Source organism: Sceloporus occidentalis, unplaced genomic scaffold (assembly GCF_023333645.1).
Source record: "Sceloporus occidentalis isolate IW3139 unplaced genomic scaffold, rSceOcc1.0.p SCAF_4, whole genome shotgun sequence".
NCBI lineage: Eukaryota > Metazoa > Chordata > Lepidosauria > Squamata > Phrynosomatidae > Sceloporus > Sceloporus occidentalis.
The window spans coordinates 37945628-37968580 of record NW_028316984.1 but is presented as its reverse complement, the minus strand read 5'-3'; the positions used below and the strand labels follow the sequence as shown (position 1 = coordinate 37968580).

At 41.7% G+C, this 22953-nt stretch overlaps 1 protein-coding gene across 1 annotated transcript in view; it reads right to left on the bottom strand.

The window, feature by feature from the left end:
• SLC25A12 (solute carrier family 25 member 12) overlaps positions 1-22953 on the bottom strand; it is an 81349-nt gene that overhangs the window by 10131 nt on the left and 48265 nt on the right. The window contains exons 10-13 of the mRNA XM_089519758.1: positions 22387-22471; positions 20338-20496; positions 15182-15234; positions 14763-14843 (exon numbers count right to left, since the gene is read on the bottom strand). Of these exons, the coding sequence (XP_089375884.1) occupies positions 14763-14843; positions 15182-15234; positions 20338-20496; positions 22387-22471 (378 nt within the window). The remainder of the gene's footprint in view (positions 1-14762; positions 14844-15181; positions 15235-20337; positions 20497-22386; positions 22472-22953) is intronic.

The window sequence follows — 22953 nt, the reverse complement described above, 5'->3', positions numbered from 1 at the left end:
TCTTCTGTCTGAGCTTACAGTTTTTCTATCCTAGCTTCTCAAAAATAATGGCACTTTCAACAGAAACAATTTCCCCCTGCACTTTACTCCTCTGTATTAGCACTTATATGTAACAAGAGCATCAAAAAGAACTCAGACTAGGTGATGACCCCTCCAAAAGCTCTCCCAGGCCCGTGGGGTTCCAAGAGGTAAAGCTCAACAGGCAAGGAAGGAGCTGGCTTCTTCAAACACAAGACCTTGAGCCTTACTGAATTAAAAGACAAGCTTAGGTGACAAACAGAGAGAAATGTGTTTCTCTTTCTGTTTCTGCATGACATTGAAGTACTTTTGTACTTTTGCTCCATCGGACAAAGTAAGAAGGCCCCCCTCTTTCCAATCCACCATCATCCGGCCTCAGAGGGGGAGAAAGGCAGGCCAGCTCCATTGGACAAAGTAAGAAGAGCCCCCCCTCCTTCCAATCCACCATCACCTGATCTCAGAGGCGGGAGGGGGGGCAAGCCAGCTCCATCAGGCCTACGTCCAAAGTAAGAAGAAAAGCCCTCCCTCCAGCCCAAATGCCATGACCATGGCCCCAGAGAGAGAGAGAAGAACAATGAACTTGAGCTCTTCCCCACTGCCATTGCCTTCTCTTCTTGTGTCATGTCTTTTTAGATTGTAAACCTGAGCGCAGGGAACTGTCTAATTTTAAAAAATTGTAAGCTGCTCTGAGGGCCTTTGTTGCTGAAGAGTGGGGTATAAATACTCCAAATAAATAAATACATTTTGTTCTCTTCCAGTCATAAAAGCATGGGAGAGGGTGGTAAAAACAACTTTTTTGCCGAACAGATTTTTCCAGCTTGGCAAAATAGACACTTTTATGACCTGCTCCCAGAACTGGAAAAGAACTAAACTGCTTCAACTTTAGGTGGAGACTGAGAAAGAGAAACACATTTCTCTCCATTTGCCTGCTGGGTTTATGTTTAATGCAATAAGGCTTCTTGTTCAAGTAGTTCACAGATGATACAGCTTCTGACTACAGGTGGCCAGTTACATGCCCTCTAAGGTTCCTAGGTGATGATCTGAAGGCAAAGGCTGTAGTGAAATCAGATGAGTCTGAGCAGGTATGCCCTGGGATGGGAAACTGCCTGAGAATTCTATAAAAAATGGCATCTAAACCAGTGTGTGAAAATGAGGAGCCACATGCATGCACATATAAAAACAGTTACCTTATGTTCATAATCCAGTTGTGGTGTTACATCGGTTATATTGGAAGTTGTAGTATTTATATAAGGGATGGAGAAAGTGCAGCCCACAAGCAGTACCTTAGAACATCCTTTGTAGTTAGGGTTGCCAGAGTGAAAACTGTAGAGGGCTCCTTTATCTTTAATGGTTGTGCAGAAGAAGGAATTTCAGTAGGTGATGCTTGTCACACAACTAAATAACAAAAACAACCTGCTGAAATTCCCTCTTCTACTCTTCAATTTTTACTCTGGCAACCCTATCTTCAATCCTCAAAGCCCTCCCCCCAACCCCCTAAAGCCTCCAGACAGCTCACGAGCAAGGGAGCTGAACAAAAAGACCAACATGAAAAACCTTTTAAAAACCACACACAAATTAAAATGTAGTTTGACTCCCCTTGCCTTCACTACTGACACCCCACCAAAAACATGAATCAGCTATATTGCGGCCCATTAATAAATATGAGGAGGAGGAGCCTGCTAGCTACACCCATTGTACATAATTTCTGGTGCCTTCCTATGTGTTGGAGAGAGTCTACTGGCTAGAGAGTCTCTTCATCCAGTTCAGAACCCTGGAAACCACAGGTTGCCAACCATGTGAAAAGCCTCTGGGCTCCAAGCAGGCTCTCTCTTCTTCAGATCCACTATCCTCCACAAATAGAAGGATGACAGAAATAAGAGAGAGGGATGCAAGTACGATAGTCCTTGCATGTTTATTCAATCTGTTTCAAAATACCTGAGTAGGGATTCTATCAGAACATCAGTTTCTGTACCCCTACATTACAGCATCTGTCATACACACGTGGACACACATACAAATATATTCAAATTCCTTTGCTCGCAGAATTTCACACAGATGATAGGAGAAAGAGTTTCATAGAATCATAGAATTCTTGGCTAGCTATCTTTTTGATAACACTCATTTTCTGTGTACAGGAAATATTACTCCATAATGATGTAACCCATGCCCTACACTCTGTTGCAGGGTAGTCCAAGATTAATTTTCCTTGTGAAGTACTGTTGGTATAAACTAGCCTTTTGTCCCTTGGATAGCACAGAAGTTTTAAAGGAGCCAGGGTTGTTTTGACGGCACTGGTTCCTTTGGCTCAACACCCTCAAACTAGACTGCCAGGATTTCCAACTGCCTCCCACCCCATTCCAGCCACTAGAAATTCCTTATCTGGGGTCCTGAATCTGGATTATATCTGACAGTCAACATGTTCTCTGCCCTTGGGGTACTTTCCCTCATCACCACCACACACTACCTCTATACAATAAAATCAGTTCTGCAAAAGTCCACAAGAGTGGGGCAAAACTGGATCCTAAGGACCAAGAGGGAAATGGAGCACTTGCCAAGAATCAGCTCCTGTTACTATCTTCTCTGTTCATTCCAGAGCCTCGCCACAGATCACTGCTAGGTTGTTGCAGATGATCCAAGCGCCACTTCCCCACCAATCATCCCTGGGTGTGGAAAATACATCTTGCCAACATTCAAAACCACAGGAACTTCTTGTCAGTAAATGTACCTTCTCTTAGCCCGTTATAATAAAATATTAGCACTGGAAAAGTGAAATTTAGGTCCAAAGCACACTGCAGAAATAATCCAGTTTGAGATTGTTTTAATTGCCCTGGCTCAATGCTAGGGAATTCTGGGAACTGTAGTTTTATGAGACATTTGGCCTTCTCTATCAGAGAGCTCTGGTGTCACAATAAACTATGGTTCCCAGGATTCCCTAATACTGAGCCAGGGCAGTTAAAGCAGTCTAAGACTAGATTATTTCTGCAGTGTGATTTGGACCTTAGATAGCTAAAAACAACAGCCAGAACAAGCCACATCTCTTAACAGATGCTGTTATATCTGTTCAAAAAATATACAGTGGTACCCCGGGATACGAATGCGCCGCCTTACGAAATTCCCGGGTTACGAAAAAAAATTATTTAAAAAAACTGTTCCGCGTTACGAAAGTTTTTTCGGGTTACGAAAAAACTTTTGGTGCTTTTCGGCGCTATTTCGCACCAAATCGCGGCTTTTCCCCATTAGCGCCTATGGCAATTCGGCTTGCGAAAGCCTTCCGGGTTACGAAAAGGGCAGCGGAACGAATTAATTTCGTAACCCGGGGGACCACTGTAATAAAGAGCCCTTGCTAGATCAGACCCAAGGCCTAACTAGTCTAACATCCCATTTCCTACAGCAGCCAAGTACATGTCTCTGTGAAATCCAGAACCAATGTAACGGGGACAAAAGCATCCTCTCACAGTTGTTCTCCAGTAATTGGTACTGAGTCATGTTGCCTTGTTTAACTACAGTATGTGTTACGCAAAGGACTACTTCCTTTAGTCAGTCCTGAATCTCCCACAATTCAGCTTCAGTGGATAAACCCTAGGTTCTGGTATTATGAGGCTGAGAAAAAATTCCACCTTCTCCTGGGAAAGCATAATTGTATATACCTCTGTGGTGTAGTGGTTCAAGAGTTGGACTATGACTTTGGGGACCAGGATTTGAGTCCTCACTCAGCCATGGAAATTCACCGGACAGCTTTGAGCAAGTCACACTCTTGGAGGCCATGGCAAACCCTCTCTGAAGGACAGGTTACATACCTGTAACTGTAGTTCTTCAAGTGGTCATTTGATGGGTTTTCCTCCACTGCATAGAGCGTATTCAGAACTTTCTAGAGCTAATAGTGTCAGGAAATGACATTGGTGTGGCCACTAGGGGGAGCTGTTGTGCAGATAATTTACAGTTCCAGTGGCAGCTAATGTGTCAGCATTCAAAAAGTGCATCATCGGAATGTTGATGCAACTGTCAGTTCTCAACTGTCACTGAGAAGAGAGTGAGACAGTTGGTGCCTCAGAGAGGGAGCTGTGTCTGTTACTGAGAGACAGTGAGATGGTTGTGTGTTAATGTGGCTGCCTCAGAGGTTGTGTTATTGTTGGTTGGTGTAAATAATGTGTATTAGAGACGGATGTCCAATACACTGTGTATATCTATGTTGTAAATACTGCAAAGGAAGATTAAAGCTCTCGTTTAGAGTGAAGACTTGTAAGAGTCATTATTAGTTGAAGACATCTTCACAGATTCCTTCTTCTTGGTGTCCTGTTGACGTAGTTGAACTCTGCAGGTGGTCATGGTGGACACTGCGCATCATTTCCATAGGTCCCAACAAGGGTTATGGGTGCAGCACACAGGCCACAACAAATAGTTCTAGAAAGTTCCAAATAAGCTCTGTGCAGGTGGAGAAGAATTCATTTGTGTGGATTGGCCACAATGAAGAACAAATGTTGCCAAGAAAACCTGTGATAGGATCAACATAGGGTCTCCGTAAGTCAGAAATGACTAGAAGGTACACAACAAAATGGCAAATACACCTGTATCACAAATGACATCCAAAAAATCTCTAAACAAATAATCTTTTTCACGATCATATTTTTATGGAACAAGTCTCTATGGGAACAAGTCTCTATGATTCCAAGATCACTTTCTTGGTAATTCACCACCAGTTTGGACCCCACTGAGTCAAGTACATACATCAAGTCAGGATTTTCTGGCCTGGTGAACACACTTTTAAATTGGCTTACACAGAAATCACATTTGGTAATTTTAATATCCTTTCATCCATTTTGCTTCACAATGTTTCTTGTTTGTTTTTATCACACTCAATAATTTTGTGTCCTCTGCAAATGGGCCTCCTAACTGCTCACTCTAACTCAACAGTTACGAATAAGTTCTACAAATATACTTATTACAATGCAGAACATGGAGAGATCTTTCCTTTTGCCTCCCTCCATTACAAGCACTATGCATTTATTCTGGTACTTTGTATGTACAGTGTGCCCACATTTTACAAGAACGCAGCACACACGGCTTTCAGCATACACTGAAAGCCGCACTGGAAGAGCCCCTCGCATACCCTGGAAGAAGTAATGGGGCACGCGCCATGGGTGCGCGCCCACTGCTCCACCACTATGCACCACGGGCGCGAGCCCCGTTACTTCTAATGGGGCTCCAGCACATGTGGATTTTCCCTTACATGGGGGGATCCGGAATGTTACCGATCCATAATAGAACACCTCCATTCCACCCTAAAAAACATTGTACACAATGTTGCTACACATCAGTATTGCCAAAATACAGGAGGTTAATCTAGCAGCAATATATTATTGCAAAGCATGGCACAAGGATTGGCCCAAAGCAACTTAATTGTCATGATAGTTCACCAAGCGCTCTGAAATTTCATTGCTTAATGTAACCAAGCATATAGCTTCACCTTGATTTTTTAAATGAGCCCTGAACATTTGGCATTTACTGCCTTTACAGAGCCATGATATTACACTCTGCCGCCTAAATACAACCTGAATCCCAAATTGACATCATGTTCTCTCAGATAAAGGAAAATGATTGTCAGTGCAATTAACTGGCCCAATCCTATGCATTAAGAAATCCTCTTTTGGCCTTCCCAGGTTGTAAAAAATGATATTTTCATTGCCAGAAGTGTGGTAACCTACATGTATTCTGCACCATGTCATTTCCCAGCTACAGCAGTTGGAGGAGAAACACCTTTCCAGCCAGCAGGGATTCTAAACAGGATTCAGAAATGCAGGTGTGGGAAGAAACACCTCAGATCTTTTATGAAGACAGGCCTTGGGATGCTTACTGGTTGTGGCAGATGGGTCTTCTCATGGGGGGACGGGTTGCTATACTTTTATCTTAACTACCAAAGCTTATATGTTTATTAAACTTTGTAAACTTAGTGGCTATAATTGGGTTATTTGCTTTTTAAAAAGTTAGATATAATAAAATGTTTTAGCTGTATTTTATTTTAACCTCTACTGTAAAGCATTTTGTGTCCCATTCTGGGAGAAAATTGGGATATTAATTAAACAACAAACAAACTAGTTTTGATTAATTTCATGTAGGGAGGAGAGACAGTGTTCCTGCTGTCAGGGGTTCAAGTCAGCACACTGGGAAATGCTTAGATGTGTGTGTGTATGACCATGAGCATCTAGCACTGGGAAGGACAAGGCTGATCAAGCACAGCTGATGCTCATAGGCTCAAGGACACTTTGGTGCCTGAGTGCACCTATGCCTGGATGATGAAACATCTGTCTGTATTGCACAGTGGGACACTTTACACTGTGGGACAGGAAGTAACTGAGTTTGGTAGACCACATGGTCTGAAGGCTATATAAACTCAGGGGCTTCCAGTGATTGCTTGTGGGTTTGAGTAGGAGTTGGTATTCGTTTGATCTGTATTATAGTGTTGGTGATTTGGATAGCATTCTGTAAATAAATATAGCACTTTGGGAGACTTGGCTTGTCTGGTTGTTTATCAACAGCAGCCGGAGTCAGTGTTTGCTGGAGAGTTCCTGAAGTCCCTGCATTCTTCAGTTCCTGGAAGACATCCAGTTGCTGTTATCTCTACTGAGGGCTGTGAACCACGTTTCTGAATTTGCCAGTTATACTCTGCTATATGCCAGCATTGGCTATATGGCTCAGATGAGTTGCTAACACCTGCTTCTACCTGTGCTTTCTTGGAGTGGCACGAGTGAGCCCTAGGGCCCTTTCACAGTATGCAATTTATAGCACTATGATTTCACTTTAACTGCCACGGTGTCATTCTGCAGAATTGTGGGGCAAGTACTTTGCTCAGAGGCACTGCAGTTGTCTAGCTGAGAATTCTAAATATTTCTTCTTAAACTACAAATCCTAAATTGCATAAAGGCAGAAGCATGGCAGCTAAACTTGAATTGTAGCTTTATATCTGTATAGTGTGAAAGAAGCTGTTTTTTTCTTATAGATGGCTCAGAAGTTTGCTCATATGGAAACATTGTCCCATCCAAGGCTGTGCAAACTAAATTTTTGAGAAAGATTCTTGGGATCCCTAGCTGTGTTCCCAATGTAATTCTATGGCTAGAACCAGGGCTAATGTTGATTGAGGTTCGTATCCAGCAGTATAAATTTAATATTTGGTTAAAGGTGCTTTTCAACCCAGTAGGATTATCTCCATTAATATTAACTTATTTTTGCCAATCAAAATGGAAAAAATCTATAATTATAAAATTGTCAGCTATAGGTCTTTTGGTAACTTATATCCAAATGTTAAGTTATGACAAAGCAAACACAAATATTGTTCAACACATCAAAGACATTGACTTTCAAATTCATATACAGTGGGGCCTCCGCATATGCGGACTTTTTTTAAGCGGCTTTGAGCATACGCGCTCAAGCCGCTGGGCGCGCACGGGGCAGAAGGGGCGGCGCGTCCCATTCAGTTGAATGGGCGCGCGCGCCCGTTGCGCCGCGCACACCTCCGCGCCGCCGTGCACAAGCCCCATTGTTTACAATGGGGCTCGAGCACAGGCGGAAATCGCCATACGCGGCGGGATCCGGAACGGATCCCCCGCGTATGGCGAGGTTTCACTGTAAATTAGGCTGAACCACATCGTGTATTTAAAGACAACAGAGGATTATTTATACCCTCCAGTTCCTTGACAAATTTGAACATTCCCAAATTAAGAAGAGCCAGGCTGAACATACTCCTTTCTGCTGTACTGGATGGCAAATATAAAAAGATCCCGTATTCAAAACAAATTTGCTCTTGTGGTTTAGACAAAGTTCAGTCAGTATGTCATGTCCTACTTTACTGTACTTTCTATAAAGACATCAGAGTCTCACTTATAACCACTCTTATTCAAACAGTCCTGGGTAGACGAGATAAACTCTATGAAGACTAAAGGGTCGTTTATTCTCGCTGTCTTGAGTTTCTTCTTCATTCTCGATCCCTTTCAGTCCGGTTTCTGCCCACGGCATTCTACAAAGACGGCTCTCACAAAGATCTCGGATGATCTTTTATGGGTCAAGGCTAATGGCCTTTACTCTGATCTCGTTCTTCTTGATTTGTCTGTGGCCTTTGACACCACTGATCACTGTCTTCATGCTGATATACTTTCTGACCTTGGGTTCTTGGACTGTTCTTAACTGGTTTAGATCTTATTTGTCAGATAGATCTTTTGCAGTGGTCACGTCTTCGTCTTCTGTTCCATTATCTGTTGGAGTTCCCCAGGGCTCTGTTTTGGGTCCCCTATTGTTTTTTCTCTACACATTGTCCCTAGGAAAACTCATTAGTTCTTTTGGCTTTTCCTATCATTTGTACGCCGATGACACTGAGCTGTATCTTTCCATCCCTGACTTTTCTCCAGGTTTTGAACAGCAAGTTTCATCTTGTCTTACAGCTATCTCTCAGTGGATGCGGCACTGGTGCTTGAAGCTCAATATGTCCAAAATGGAGCTTCTTGTTTTTCCACCTAAGTCTACTCTTCAATACTCCTTTTCTGTTTCTGTGAAGGACATGTCTAGTCTTGGTTTTATTTTGGATTCTTCTGTCGTGTATCCCCCAGGCATGTAGATACAATATTGCCAAAATCCGACCATTTCTCTCTGTTTCTACTGCCAAGATTCTGGTCCATGCCCTAGTGGTCTCGCGACTTGATTTCTGTAACCTCCTTCTGGCAGGGCTTCCTCTTTCTCACCTCCGTCCTTTAATTTCTGTCCAGCATTCGGCTTCACGCATTATTACATCCGCCCACCACTTCAATCATATCTCTCCTTTATTGTAATCCCTTCACTGGCTCCCCCTCCCTTTCCCTATTCAGTATAAGCTTCTGTTGTTGACTTTTAAAGCACTGCATGGGCTGGCCCCTCTTTATTTATCAAACCTTCTTTCTCCTCACCTTCCCACCCATTCTGGTAGTCAAGATCTGCTTTCTCAGCCTTTCACTGTCCCATCTCAGCTTCGTTACTTTTCACTTGCTGCCCCTCACTCCTGGAACCTCTTCCCCCACGAGCACAGGTCATCACCTCTTTAACCAGTTTCAAAACTGAATTGAAGATCATCCTGTTCAGGGAAGCATTCCCAGGCATTTCGGGACTATTATTTGTTATTTGACGTTTTTAATTTGTTGCCTGCCTTATTTTACTGAACCCCTTCCTGTATTATGTATTATTTATATGTATTATGCTATTATTTTTTAGAATGTACACCATGGGCAGGTTTATGTATTTTATTGTTTGTATGTACAGTGCTGTGTAAATCTACAGCGCTATATAAATAAAACAGAAGAAGAAGAAGAAGAAAAAGAAGAAGAAGACGACTACCTTCTCTCAAATCTAAATGATAGGGTAACTGCCAAAATCACTAGTTTCTGTGCAACTGCCATCAACCGCCGTAGAGGGGTAGAAAAACAACATTGCTAAATATCTGGTTATTAGACCTCCCATGACTTCCTTTTTATGATGGCTGAAGTGATTTCAAATTGTATATATTACACCCAGATGACTACTGTCTTGTAATGCTTTTATTCTCAATTAAATGCGTCCTGTTTATGTTGTGCATAGGCCACAGCTCCAGTGTCTGGATATGGTATGGAGAGAGATATTCTCTCTCTCCAATACTATATAATGTGTAAGTTTTTGTTACAGTTACTGACAAAGAAATTTAAAGAAAAGTCATTCTTTTGTTCTACAAGGCAAATTTTTAACATACTGAGCTACATTTGCATTGGTTCTTTGCATGTGCTGCTCAAAGCATGACGCTCTATACCCTGATCTAGCAAATTTCGCATGTACTTCCATGTTACACATGGCAATCTGTGCTAACATATATAGACCCCAAAGGTTACAATACCAATTCCTTGAGCAGCATCGACCAACTGTGGGTGCAGTGAGAACTTGGGATTTTTTTCATCCTAAAAATTACAGAAGTGCTAAAGCAACCACACTGGATACCCTTATAGGTACTGGCAAAGCCCAAAGTCTTGTTAACATTTAAAACCCTGAGCAACTGAGGACCAGACTACTTAGCAGCTGCCTTCCTTGATTTGGATCTATTGTGATTACAGTCCTGTCGCTGTAAAAGGCTTTGCTAGTTGTTCTATGACCTGCAGATGATCCATCTAGCGGCAACCTGGATCTTCGCTGTGGTGGTCCTCAGTGTCTTCAATTCCCATTATTTTGGAATGCACCTCCTTACTCTCCTAGTATTTGGGAGGCACCAATTGTGTCATGTGTTTTATATCTACTAAAGATGAATGGCTTCACCCAGGGCTTTTTGAACTACTGTCCTGTTTTGAGAACTGCGATTTTAAATATTTTAACTAATAACCATTTGAACTGATCAGTAGTTTTGAAATGAATATTCTATTTTAATATTTGCTTTTTAACATGTTTTAAAAGACTTGCATGCTGCTTCAAGGTACTATTACTTAAGTACTTTCAAGTGCTGGACTTAAACAAACAATGGATTATGTATAAAAACTGATTTATGACAACAATCCATTGTTTTCAATTAGTTGATGAACTATTACAGTATAACTGAAGATAAACTGTTTTGGCAACTGCCAAGGTACTGTAATGTGCTTAGCATAAAATTGGCACTCCATTAATACCCATCATAGTAAATATTAGCAATATGGGTGTTTTTTTCTGTTTTAGAAATTAGAATGTACTGGGAAACTTTAGTCCAAATTAGGCAGTGGAATACTGAAAGAGAAAAGAAGGCACATAGACAATCAGGGGCCAGTCACACAATTAACACAGATTGGGATATATAAACAACAATCATATTCAGAAAATACACTCCACACAAACCTTGCTTTTTGCAAGTTGAATATTATGCCTCAATTATAATAGACACCTTGTAAAGTAACACATGACAAATTCAGTTCTGAATGGAGGTTATTCATACAGATCAGGAGAATGAACAATTCCAGCTCCCTACTTAACCTTAATGTCATGTAAAATAAAATCTACACAAGGAACAAATAAAAAAAAACCTCAATCTGACAGCAAAGGTTATGAGAGAAGAGATGCAGTTTGAGATCCCACCGCAGACACCTCTTGACATGCCAGAGGCCGAAGGAAATACACAAGTGACCCTGCAACAGGAGACCTCTTGCCCTTTCCAATTTCCCCCGTGAGGCACAAGCTACAGAAGGGGAAGGGGCAAAGTGCCTGCTGTTCCCAGCCCCAGCTCAACTTCCTCTCCCTCACAACAACAGACCACGTCCTGGACCAACAACTTTTCCCTGCACTGAAAAGATCTTTTCAGGGGTTTGTTCTCAGAAGACCCTGTGAGTCTTTTTATATTACATTCACCTGGCAGAGTTCCCACTTTTTATATGCTGATACTCTCAAATAAACATACATTAAACACCTGTTAGTTTTAGGGAGGTATTTGGAAAAGCAACAAATTAAAGCATTTTTTTTTTTAATGGAAAGCCATTTAAGGACAGAATCAAGCTGAATGGAAGAGTGGGATAGCAATGAATATTAGACTTCTGCAGGTAAGCTTCTATCATTCTTGCAATGGCCCTCACAAGTCAAAATACACTCATCTCATCACTTAAAAGATATGTGCTTAAGAATGTGTCATGGCTCCTAAATCATTGCCCCAAAATCTCTGCTGCTGGGTACTGTTAACCACCTTCTTTAGAAGGGTGGATGCCTACTTCGTATAACTGCTATATGGATTTGAATGTTGAATGGGGCAGGGGAGAGGGGAAGCTCTGGTCATTAAGATAGTGTGGGTTGTTTTTGTGGATGAGGTTTGCAGGTGGCTGCTTTTTCTCTCCTGCCTGGAAGATGTTTCTGTCTTCCCAAGGGGTAGGAGAGTGAAGTTGAGTGAGATTGGCTGCAAGGAAGAGGAATCTGCATGGGCACCTGAAGATCTCTACTGTCAGTGTTTTTAAATGCCCATGGGTACATATCCAGGGGTCATTGTTGTTAACTGCCCTTGAGTCACTTAAGACTCATGGCAACTCTGTGGATGAGACATCTCCAAGACCCCCTGTCCTCCACCGCTCTACTGATTTTCTGCACGCAGGCCCATGTTCTCCCTGATTGAGTCTAGCCATCTGGTATGAGGTCTTCCTCTCTTTCCACTGCCCTTTACCTTTCCTAGCATCATTGTCTTTTTTAATGATTAATTTTTCCTCATGATGTGGCCAAAGTACAGCAGCCTCAATTTAGTCATCTTGGCTAATCGCATTCATACAAACACTAAAAGAACCAAAATGCTTCAGCATGCTGGCCTACTGATCATAAGCAAGTGGCCAAACTAACTAGAAATTTACTAGGGTATCTTTATGTCTAAACCCAAACCCTGGTTCATCTCTCATCTAACACACCAGGATTCAAAAACCAACTACAAACTCTGACTTCAGCCTCAGAAGAGCATCAGATCTCTTGTCTTTGATCCATTCTTCTGTGCCAGTAACTACACTCTAGTCTGAATCCTCTTGGGGAGAAAATGGAAAGAATGTTTAATGCAGGGTATTCCATGAATGAAACATATTTTGGTACAAAATGATATTAAGTTAGTAACCCTGATTATCAGGTTTCATTCCCAAAACAGAAACTGCTAATGTTCTCACATGTCACAGCGGGGGGTGGGGGGGTGGGGGGGTTAAATGTCCTAATGAATGCATACCTGGAAACATCCTTAGGCATTTTTTTTCTTTTTTAAACTCAGTCTAATTTAAAATGTGCATATATTTTCATAAGAATTAATCTGCTATAGACTGCAAAGCACTTCCTAATGAATCCAAAGCAGACCCCAGTAGTCTACAGCAGACATATCAGTGGGGGAAAGTTAGCACTCAAGTGTCAAACTTTTGAATTCCATTTATTTGCAGAGCTGAAGGGTTTTTACACTTAACTCTAGCTGCTTTTAATGGGCCTTCAAGGAAAAAAGACTAAGGTCTCTCTAGGGTATGGCTATAACTCACTTGCTTGCTCCCTTTCCCAAATGTAGATTTGCATGCTGACAGAAGTTATCTACTGTACTGCCATTCCTAATCAGGGACGACTAAAAGTAGTGTCACTCCAGGGCTGTCTCATTGAATTTGGAATTTGTAGAGGTCAATAGCCTTTATTGCCCAAGGTTTGGGTGACAAGTTGAAGTGATTTTTGCCCAGTCTACTCAACTGGAAGCTATTAGGATTCCGAAGTTAAATCTGAGAGGGCTCATGTCCTTTTCAGAGATACTTGAAAAGGACAATAGCACCAAGTGCAACAAAGTCTATTAGGGTGAACAGAAAAACCAACTGTGATAGTATTTGGCTATAACATTCTGGAAATTTAAATACAAAAAAGTAATTTTTCCAGGATCTGTTTTTCCTTCTATTAAAGTTGTACAAAATATAGAGGCTTACACACAATATAAACTGTGCAATGTTATACGACTATCTTCCACCAAATATCTGAAAGCAACAAGCTAAGGTGAGGTGATCCCTCAAATCATATTTAAAGACACAAATGTTTGGTGCAATCTGAGCTCCATTTCAAAATGTTGCAGAAGTGACCTGGAATATACTGAAGTCATCTGAATTTTAAAAAGCATGTGCAAAATCTAATCTAATTCAATCAATTTTAACTGCCATTGATTTTCCTAGGAAGGAGATAAGCAAATACTCATGTCTCCCATAGAAATCATGGAGTCTAAAAAGTGCTCAACTTTGGTTGGCACACGCTCTGCATTTATGCCTGGAGAGAGCAAGCTATATGCCCCTTGGGTACTTTGAGCCCCCTCACAACTGCATAATTCCCCACCACAGTTTTTACATTGTTTTATTTAAAGTGCCATCTGTCTATATTCTAGTACTGTCTACCCTCCATATCCATGGATTCTTTATCCATGGATTCCACCATTCACAGTTTGAACATATCTCCTCCCCCCCTGCCCAGATGCCAAAAGAATTTCAAAAATTAAGGCTTGATTTTGCCATTTTATGTGAGGGACACTATTTCACTGCATCATTGTATTTAGTGGGACTTAAGCTTCCATGGATTCTGGATCTATGGAGGATTCTGGAACCAAACCCCACTAGATACCAAGGGCCCACTGTAATCCTCATACAAATCACTCTATTCTGCACTTTTAGGACCGCCTGAGTATGTGCATCTATGTGTGTGCATGCATGAATTTGTGTATGTGCACAACAGTGCATGGCCCCTATCCCTGTATTGAATGAGGCCTTCTAACTCTAAAAGGCTGAGCACACCTGATTTACATTATTATTATACCTGTGTCTTTGTAGTAAAAACTGGAAGCATATAAATTCTGTCTAAGCTGACATGTTAATTTTCCAACCTTGAGGTAATGCAGTTCTTCAACATTCAGACAAAAGCAACTCTTATGTAGAAAAACATGTGAATCAAGACAGAAGGGTCCATCACTGTGCCATCCTTAGCAGCCTTTTGAGATTTTCTCCAGGCACTGAGCAGCCAGTGTTTACAAGCAGAGCTACGCTGAAATCAACATTTCTAACAAGAGATGTGTGCTGATGACAATAGTAATGGTAAATGAGTGATCTGCTTTGCTGTAACCTACTCTATGTACAGCCAACTATTAAGAGCAGTGGCAATAGAAAAGGATGAATGGCTTTCTTGCCTTGAAATTGCAAGTAGCCCTTCCCACTTCAGCTGTTATGCTCCTGCCACTGAACTGCAGAGGAAAGGTTCACTTTCCTTCCCACAATAGAAATACTTACACAGCCTCCTGCAAGGATCTCCGCAAACAGTGGGATGGAACCATCTCTCTGTGTGAATTTGTCTCTGACCAAATCATTCACCTAATGTAAAAAGATACAATAACATAATTCCTCTTCCTGTTTCACATATAGAATTTAAATATATTCAGGATATATAAAATGGGGGGTGGGGGGGGACAAAGCCAGACAGTGGCCATTCTGGCAGCAGAAAGAACACCTGGACCACCCAACTGTAAGTGGGTTTTGTTGGTGTGCTTTTTTTAAAACAAAAGAATACAGGCTACAGTAAACTGGGAGTAAACACCAGGGATATAAACTCAGAGACTTACTCTGAACAGATATGTATTGGGTTATGCTGTAAATCGTCCAGATTTAAGCAGTAAAAAAGAGTTTAATTATGCCAACTCTAATATACTTACTGTAAGCTTTATTGCCTTTTCCGGAGCCACACCAATCAACTGTGGAAGTAACCCTATGAACAGAAGAGACTGGCTAAAATTAGTGTATGTGCATGTACAGAGCAAGCATAAAAGTCAGATTTCTGCTCTTGGCTTAATGCATTCATTCCACATGAAAAGTTTCCTTCAACAACAAAAAACCTTTCTCTATTTGAACCTGGCTGTATCATCATGTCACTGTACCACTGGGCAACCAAGCATTTCAAAGCTTCTGTTGCAGACGGTATAGATAAGTTTGCTGGCACATGGGCTCATTTGTGCTGCACATTCATCCATCTATTTGTCCAGCATCAGTTCCCTGCCATGCACTGAAATCAGCTGTATTGCTGTTGAGACTCCTTCCAAACTGTTCTTGCCATATGAGAAAAATATACAGTACAGCTCTCTTTCACCACAAGGTGTTCCTTGTCGATTTGATCAATTGACAATCAGCCATAAAGAAGTCTCATTTGTTCCCAATCAAATCATGTCACTTTCCCCTCCTTTTTTTTTTCTTTTTCTTTTTATGGAACTACTGTATGGAAACAAAACTGAAAATGCCACAAATTGTAGCAAGCTCTGTAGACACTCCAGTGAAGCATCATTATAGACACAGCCAAGCAATGCTACTTCCTATCGAGACCTAATTCACATGGCAAAAGACAACAGGGCTTGGAACCTGGGAACTGCAAGCTGAAGGAAGGTAGTGGAATGGGAATATTCCATTCACTGCTTCCTCACCTCAGTACTGAAATGGTGAGAAAATGGGATGTTGGGGAGAGGCAGTAGATTGTGGAAAAGGAGTATGATACTTCAACTGAGACTTCCCTTCTCCCACGTATAGTCAATTCACCCCTTCCCAAGCAACCACTGATCCCATATGGTTTAGGGGGAGTCCCCTAACCTCTGAAGAGTCTTTTCAGACTGTGCATGGGCTGCAGAAAACAACAAGAGAAAAAGGGGGGGGGGGGGAACCTTACCATGAGCTTCCTTCAACATGTGGTTCATAGAATTCAAGCCAATATTATTCACATCTACACACTTTTATTTTCCTACTACCCAGAAGACCATCATTTTTAAAATGGATGCAATTGTCTATGGTGCTACTTACATCACTGAAATGGAGACAGGAGTTTAAGCACTAAGGGGGAAAGTTACAAGACAAAGCTCTAGATTTTTTTCTGTAGGTATGACATGAGGCAGTCAACATTAAACAAAACAAAATAAAACATGCATTGATTTTACACCAAAGCTCCTTGCCAAAATGCTGGGCGCAGGAACCTGGTTTACTTCTTGTTGAGTGAATGGATAGAATGCCTGCACATCAGTCCACCTTTATATTGATTCACATAGGGGTTAAAGACTTGAATCTTGTTTGTGATGATTTATTTTTAATCCCAGCTTATAGGAACTGGAACATCCAAAGGTGAAATGATGTGAGTAGGAGAAGCTAAGCACTAGGAGGAACAAAGTTTGAAAAGTCAGACACTGTCCTCTTTAGATGGTAATGTGTGTTGCTTTACTTTACTTCCTTTATATCCCGGCTCTTCTGCATTTAGGTCCCCCCTGCTCATTTTGCCCTGCAGTACACTGTGTCTGCTCCTAAATCCTGTTTAGATAGTACCACTAAGCTTATGAAGACACTTTTCAGCTACAGTACTGTCAAGCTGACCCCTCAAAGACGAGAGCATAGAATCATAGAATCATAGAGTTGGAAGAGACCGCAAGGGCCATCCAGTCCAACCCCCTGCCATGCAGGAAATCCAGATCAAAGCATCCCCGACAGATTGCCATCCAGCCTCTGTTTGAAGACCTCCAAGGAGGGAGACTCCACTACACTCCTAGGAAGTGTGTTCCACTGTTGAACAGCCCTTACTGTCAGGAAATTCCTCCTAATGTTGAGGTGGAATCTCTTTTCCTGCAGCTTGCATCCATTGCTCTGGGTCCTAGTCTCTGGAGCAGCAGAAAACAAGCTTGCTCCCTCCTCAATATGACATCCCTTCAAAGTGAATTGCAGAGACTTAGAATGTTGAACTGGGTCTTAGGAGATCGAGGTTCAAGTCCCAGTGAGCCATGAAATTCACTGGCTGACCTTGGGCCAAGCATTTATTCAGCCTGAACTACCTCACAGGGGTTGTAAGAATAAAGGGGGAAGACTGCCATATGTGTTTCCTTGAGTTCACTAATGCAACAGTGGGAACAAATGTAAGAAGTAAAAGAAAGAACTTATTTGTAGAATTGCTGTCCCTGTTTCTCAGGCTTTGCCTACGGTTTGAAAGACAGCACTCTAATGCAGTGATGCACAGATTAAATGGCGACTGAACTTTCTCCAGAGCAATTAAAAAACACCTATTGGTTCATCTTCTTTAACTCATCCTCATCTCCAGACTTGAAAAGTCTGACAAATGGGATTCTCTTTTTTTCCTAAGTTTACCAATTAACAAAGTAATCTTTTTTTTAGCCACTTTGGACTTTCAGGGTGAAAGCATGCATTCACCCTGTTTTAAAGAAAAAAGAAATAAAGAAAAGGCAGTTGTATATAAACTATACACAACTCCAGACATCTGCTGCTTTTGCCTAAAAAAATTTATTTTAGGTCATATTAAATATAACATGAAGTTCACCCTTCAGAAAAGAAGATAAAGCAAGATGCATATGTGCTTTTCACTTCCTGTTTGTGTGTGTCTTCAAAAATGTATCCCTGTGCTTTTCCCCAGCAGGATAGAGACAGACAAGCACTCCCAACATGGGTCCCACTGTGCATGAGAAGGAAAGACAAAAAGACTCTACTTCCGATTTTACAGAAAAAACAGTATCTAAGGAAGGAGGAGGCACTTGTGTTTCCTGCCATGCCTCCCCACCCATGCCTACCCCACCCCACCCTGAGTTGCTCATACTTTGTCTTTGAAACAATGCAATTCAATAGCATAGAGTATAAATAAAACAGAATGGAAAATTAGGAACCATTTTGTCTATCAGTAATGAATCCCCTGCATCACAAGGAATGACTGGAGGACCTCATGATCTTTGTTGGCACCCCCATGTGCTGTCTTAGGTTTTTTGCAAGGACAGCTATGTATAGGACTCCTGTTCCTGGACTGAATTCAATGACTTCCATATTCCTTCAACTTAAACTAAGACAAGTTTAAGAAAAAGAGATCAGTAGAGGGCAGCCTTAACTTGCTTGACTTTAGACAAGGCTTCTTGTCCCTTTCCCCCACTAATGAACAAAATCCAGGCATGGGTTACCTGTCTCCCCACCTGCTCCCTTGGACAACTTTTAAAACAACTTACAGGACCACCATAAAGAACAGTTCCCACCCACCCACCCGCTGTCTCAGTAAGGGTGAAATTAAATCTGCCAGCCAGTCAGAGTGCTGACTGGCACAGCAGCTGAACAATTATTTGCAGGAGGTGCATTCACATTAAGAAAAAGAGAACTAGCTTCTGTCAGCAATGTAGACAGGACACCATTTGCAGCAGAAACATATCATCATTCATAAAGGCAAGGCAGAACAGCCCTTCCACACTCACTTCATTCTCTTAAGAAACCCAAAGCAAATGTGTACCTACACAAAAACAGATCAGCAGCTAATGTGTACTGTGGCTTCATTTCTTTCAAGGTTGTCCTTTTTGTCTAAGGCTTAACAGACTTATTATTCTGGGGAAAGGTAGTTATTAACAAACACAAAGGGTGGCTGGCAACAACAACAAAAGAAATGCTTCTCTTCCAGCCCCAGTCTCCCCAATCCCTTGTTGAAAGAATATTTAGCACAGTGGTGCCTACAGTTAAGGAAACTAAGAGAAAATAACACCTGGAGCCACACCTCCCACAGCCTTTAATACACTGTTAAATACAGCATATATCCATGTATGCACACATGTGTATGCATGCCTTGCGCACACATGCGCAAAGGCAAAATCAATGGCTACACATAACCTTCAGGTTCAGAAGCAGTACGCTACTGAATAAGATTTGGATAAAAGTTCCTTTTTTGGAGTACCATTCCCAGAATTCCCAAAGCCAAAATGGCCACATCTAAACTCTGCACTGAACACTGGTGGTTAATGGGCAAGAGAGAGGGTACCCTCTTGACCTGATTTTGGGGCATCTGGATGGCCACTGTGAGGAACAGGATGATGGACTTGAAATATTTTTGGTCTGATCCAGCAGAGCTCTTCTGACACAAAAATTAAGAGTTTTACACTGCCTTTGAGGGAATTCACATGTTCAAAAGGTGTGTGGCAGAATACACTGCCATCTGCAAATGTCAGGACTATCTTCTCTATTAAACAGAAAAGTTGCACTGAGGAAGCAAATCAGTCCATGCCCTAGTCCACCTTCAAGTTCAATGCAATGACACCCACTGCAATGCATGTTAACCTCAGGTTCTTTTTGTGCATGTGCAGCAGAAACAGGCTATGAATTGACTCTTAACATCTGCCATGTTGTACCACAGAATACAGTTCAACCATGGTCTATTAATATAATTTATTTCTAAGAAAATAAAATATATTTATTTGTGCCTAGCCAAATATAACATGGAAATAATACATATATTTATATGGCAGTAAGGAAGCTGCAAGTAATACTCTCTGGACTGCAGTGAATGGAGGGCTAGCCCAAGACATTTTGCTGTCTGAGGCAAAGGATAAAATGGGCACTCCTCTCCCATTCTGCACAGAGATGTAACTCAATTGACAGCTGAATCTTATGTCAGCCCTGGCAATGAAACTGTGTATCTTAGGGAGTTCAGAACAGACAGTGTAGACTCTACAGCAACAGACAGTGTAGACTCTACAGCCTTGCCCTCCTATACTTCACTAGTGCACCTTCTTTTTCAATATCTGCAGCATACCTTTGCCTAACTGTTGGGTTGGCTAGCCTTAAAGACAAAGGAGGTCCATGAAAATGGATGGTGTTTGACAGCTGAATTCCGACTCTAATCGAGCTGTCTGACCTGGGGCTAAGAGCTCTAACGTTAGCACAGAGCCTCCTCCAAGCCAAATGGGCTCCTCACTCATTTCAAAGGAGGGAGTGAATTTGCAAGCACCTCCCTTTGCTTCTGATCTGGAGCACCATGTTCACTCCACAGTCATCTGTGGATGGGTGTGATGTATGCCTTTTGTTTACTTACCTCTGTAGAGGCCAAAAAAGCCTTCATACCGCAGAACTTTCTTAAAACAATCAAAGCTGTTTTTGTACATCAGTTCTCCAACAATTGATCCACTGGAGCGTTGGTTTTGCATGCGTGTCTTCACCAGATCTATAGGGTACACAGCAGTAGCTCCAACCGCTGTGAACAACAAAAACAAAAAATCACAACAATGAAGCACCCTCTTCCAAAATGCACACATGAAACTATGTCATGTTGGGTGTGTTCACCTCTTTCTGGAGATACAATACCAAGCACAACAGACACTGAATGGTGCTGCATCAGCCTTGTTGGTACTATCCAGTTCTGGCACTCACTGGTTCTGTTGAAATACAACCCCCATCATCCCCAGCCAGTGCAGGCTGTGCTGGCTAATGATGATAGGCACTGTAATACAGCACACTGTGGTGGGGAAGGGGCACCAAATTGAGGAAGGCTGTTTTAAACAAGGAGACTAGCAATAGCAATAGCAATAGCATTTACATTTCTGTAGTGCTTTATAGTGAAAGCAATACTCTCTAAGAAGAGATCTGTAAGCCAATTGCCCCCAACAAGATGGGTACTCATTTTACTGACCCATGAAAAGATGGAAGGCTGAGTCAACCTGGAGCCCTCTGGGATTGAACTCACAACATTGTGGCTGCAGCAATGGCATTTAACCACTGCACCACCAGAGTTCCCTAAACAGAGTCCCACAGGAAACAGAATAAAACTTTCAATTTCAGGCACCAGAAATTCAAAGGAAACTGAGCAGGTCCCTGCTTTTCCCTATAAAGTTGTCATCAGAATCCTAGGCAGAGGGTAGTGAATTTAAGACTCAGGAATAACTGACAGTGTGATGTAGTGGTTTGAGTGTTGGATAATGACTGGAGGTTTGAATCCTGGCCTTGGAAACCCACTGGGTGACTTTGGGCAAGTCACACACTCTCAGCCTCAGAGGGTGGCAATGGCAAGCCCCTTCTGAAGAAACTTGTCAAGAAAACCCCATGATAGGTTCACCTTAGGGGTTGAAATGACTTGAAGACACACAACAACAACAACAACAACAACAACAACAACAACAACAACAACAGACAGGCAATCTGTACGTATACTTCATTCTTCACAAGTTTCAGGGCTAAGCTTTGGTGTTGGGGGAAATGGAAACCCTGGTTGTCCTTGCTTAAGAAGAATCAATCACCACACTTCTAGGCCACATTCCTCAATGTCCTGGGAAATATATGTTACAACTAGTGATGCTATCAGTAACATGCTGGTGTAATAAGGACACAATAATGGTCTTTTAGAAAAAAAGAGTAGTAACAACTAATCACATGTTTACAGATCTAAACACCAACCAGAAGAAGAAGAAGCTGTTATTTTTTTTAATTATAAGACTAACTGTAATGAGCTTTTGCAGGGAGTTTACAAAAAGTTACATAACTAATTCCTAACAGTAACTTTCTAAACTCCAGGATTTTGACAGTCCTAACTACTACTCAAGATTAACTTTTCACAAAGGGCTCATTTACCAGGAGACGAGTTTGATCAGAACAGCCAGCTGCTCACATTAATGTAGAATCTTCTACACATAACAAAATGTCAATAGAATGGGTAAGAGCACGGGACACACATCCATCAATTATTACTGGTACTTATTTAAAGGTCTAAGATGAAGGCCTTGTACTTTTCCTCTCCCTTCTTTTGCTTCACTTTTGTTTGTAGTATCAGTCTCAGCAAATCTAATTTAAAAAGGCATCCAAGACTGCACCTGAGAAGACTCTTTATGTCATTCTACAGGTTCTGCTTCGAAGACTGTCTGGAGCCAGCAGTGTCAGGGCCACGCACTGTCAGGACTCTATCATACAGTTTTGGTGTGTGTGTTTTAAAATAACAATAAAGAGCTTCCTTCAGTGCTTGACGATCTTTATGGGGGTAGGGGAGGCAAACATCTCCATCACAGCTGACCTATAGCTGCACACCAAGATAATGTTACCCCCCCCAAAAAAAAAAAACCCTCTTGAAAACAGCACACAGAGACATGTCACTCACCTCCAGCAATTGAGCCCAGAGTGAACCTGTATGCCGACTCAGCTACCTGGAGCCATATAGGTCTGCCCAGACTGTCATAAGATTGCTGGGAAAGAAGAAAAAACAGCAGAAGTGGTAGGAGGTGGAAGAGAGAAATGAGAGAATAAGATATAAGAAAGTGTCTAAAGGCTGCATGAAGACTGAAAGCAGCTGCTCAGTGAGCATTTGTAAAACTGAGAAAATAATCAGCTTAAATTACCTCCTCCCCCCTGCCAAAAAAAAAAAAAAAAAAAAAACACCACAGATGCAGGGCCAAACTAGAGATGGTATTAATTGCATGACCATCCCTTTTGCTACTTCCAAATCCAAAACTGTAAGTCAGTTTGATTTGTATTGTCATAATGAAAAGTTTAAAAGAGAAGCAAAAGTGTCCAAGCTCCTGGTCATGGTGGATGTGGGGCAAGATGACATGCATTTCTTCACTCACTAGAGCTCAAGACTGGAATGCTGCTGTTATTATTATATTACATTTATATTTACTTGTATCCTGCCTCTGTCACAAAATTGGAGGTAGCTTACAGTTTAAAA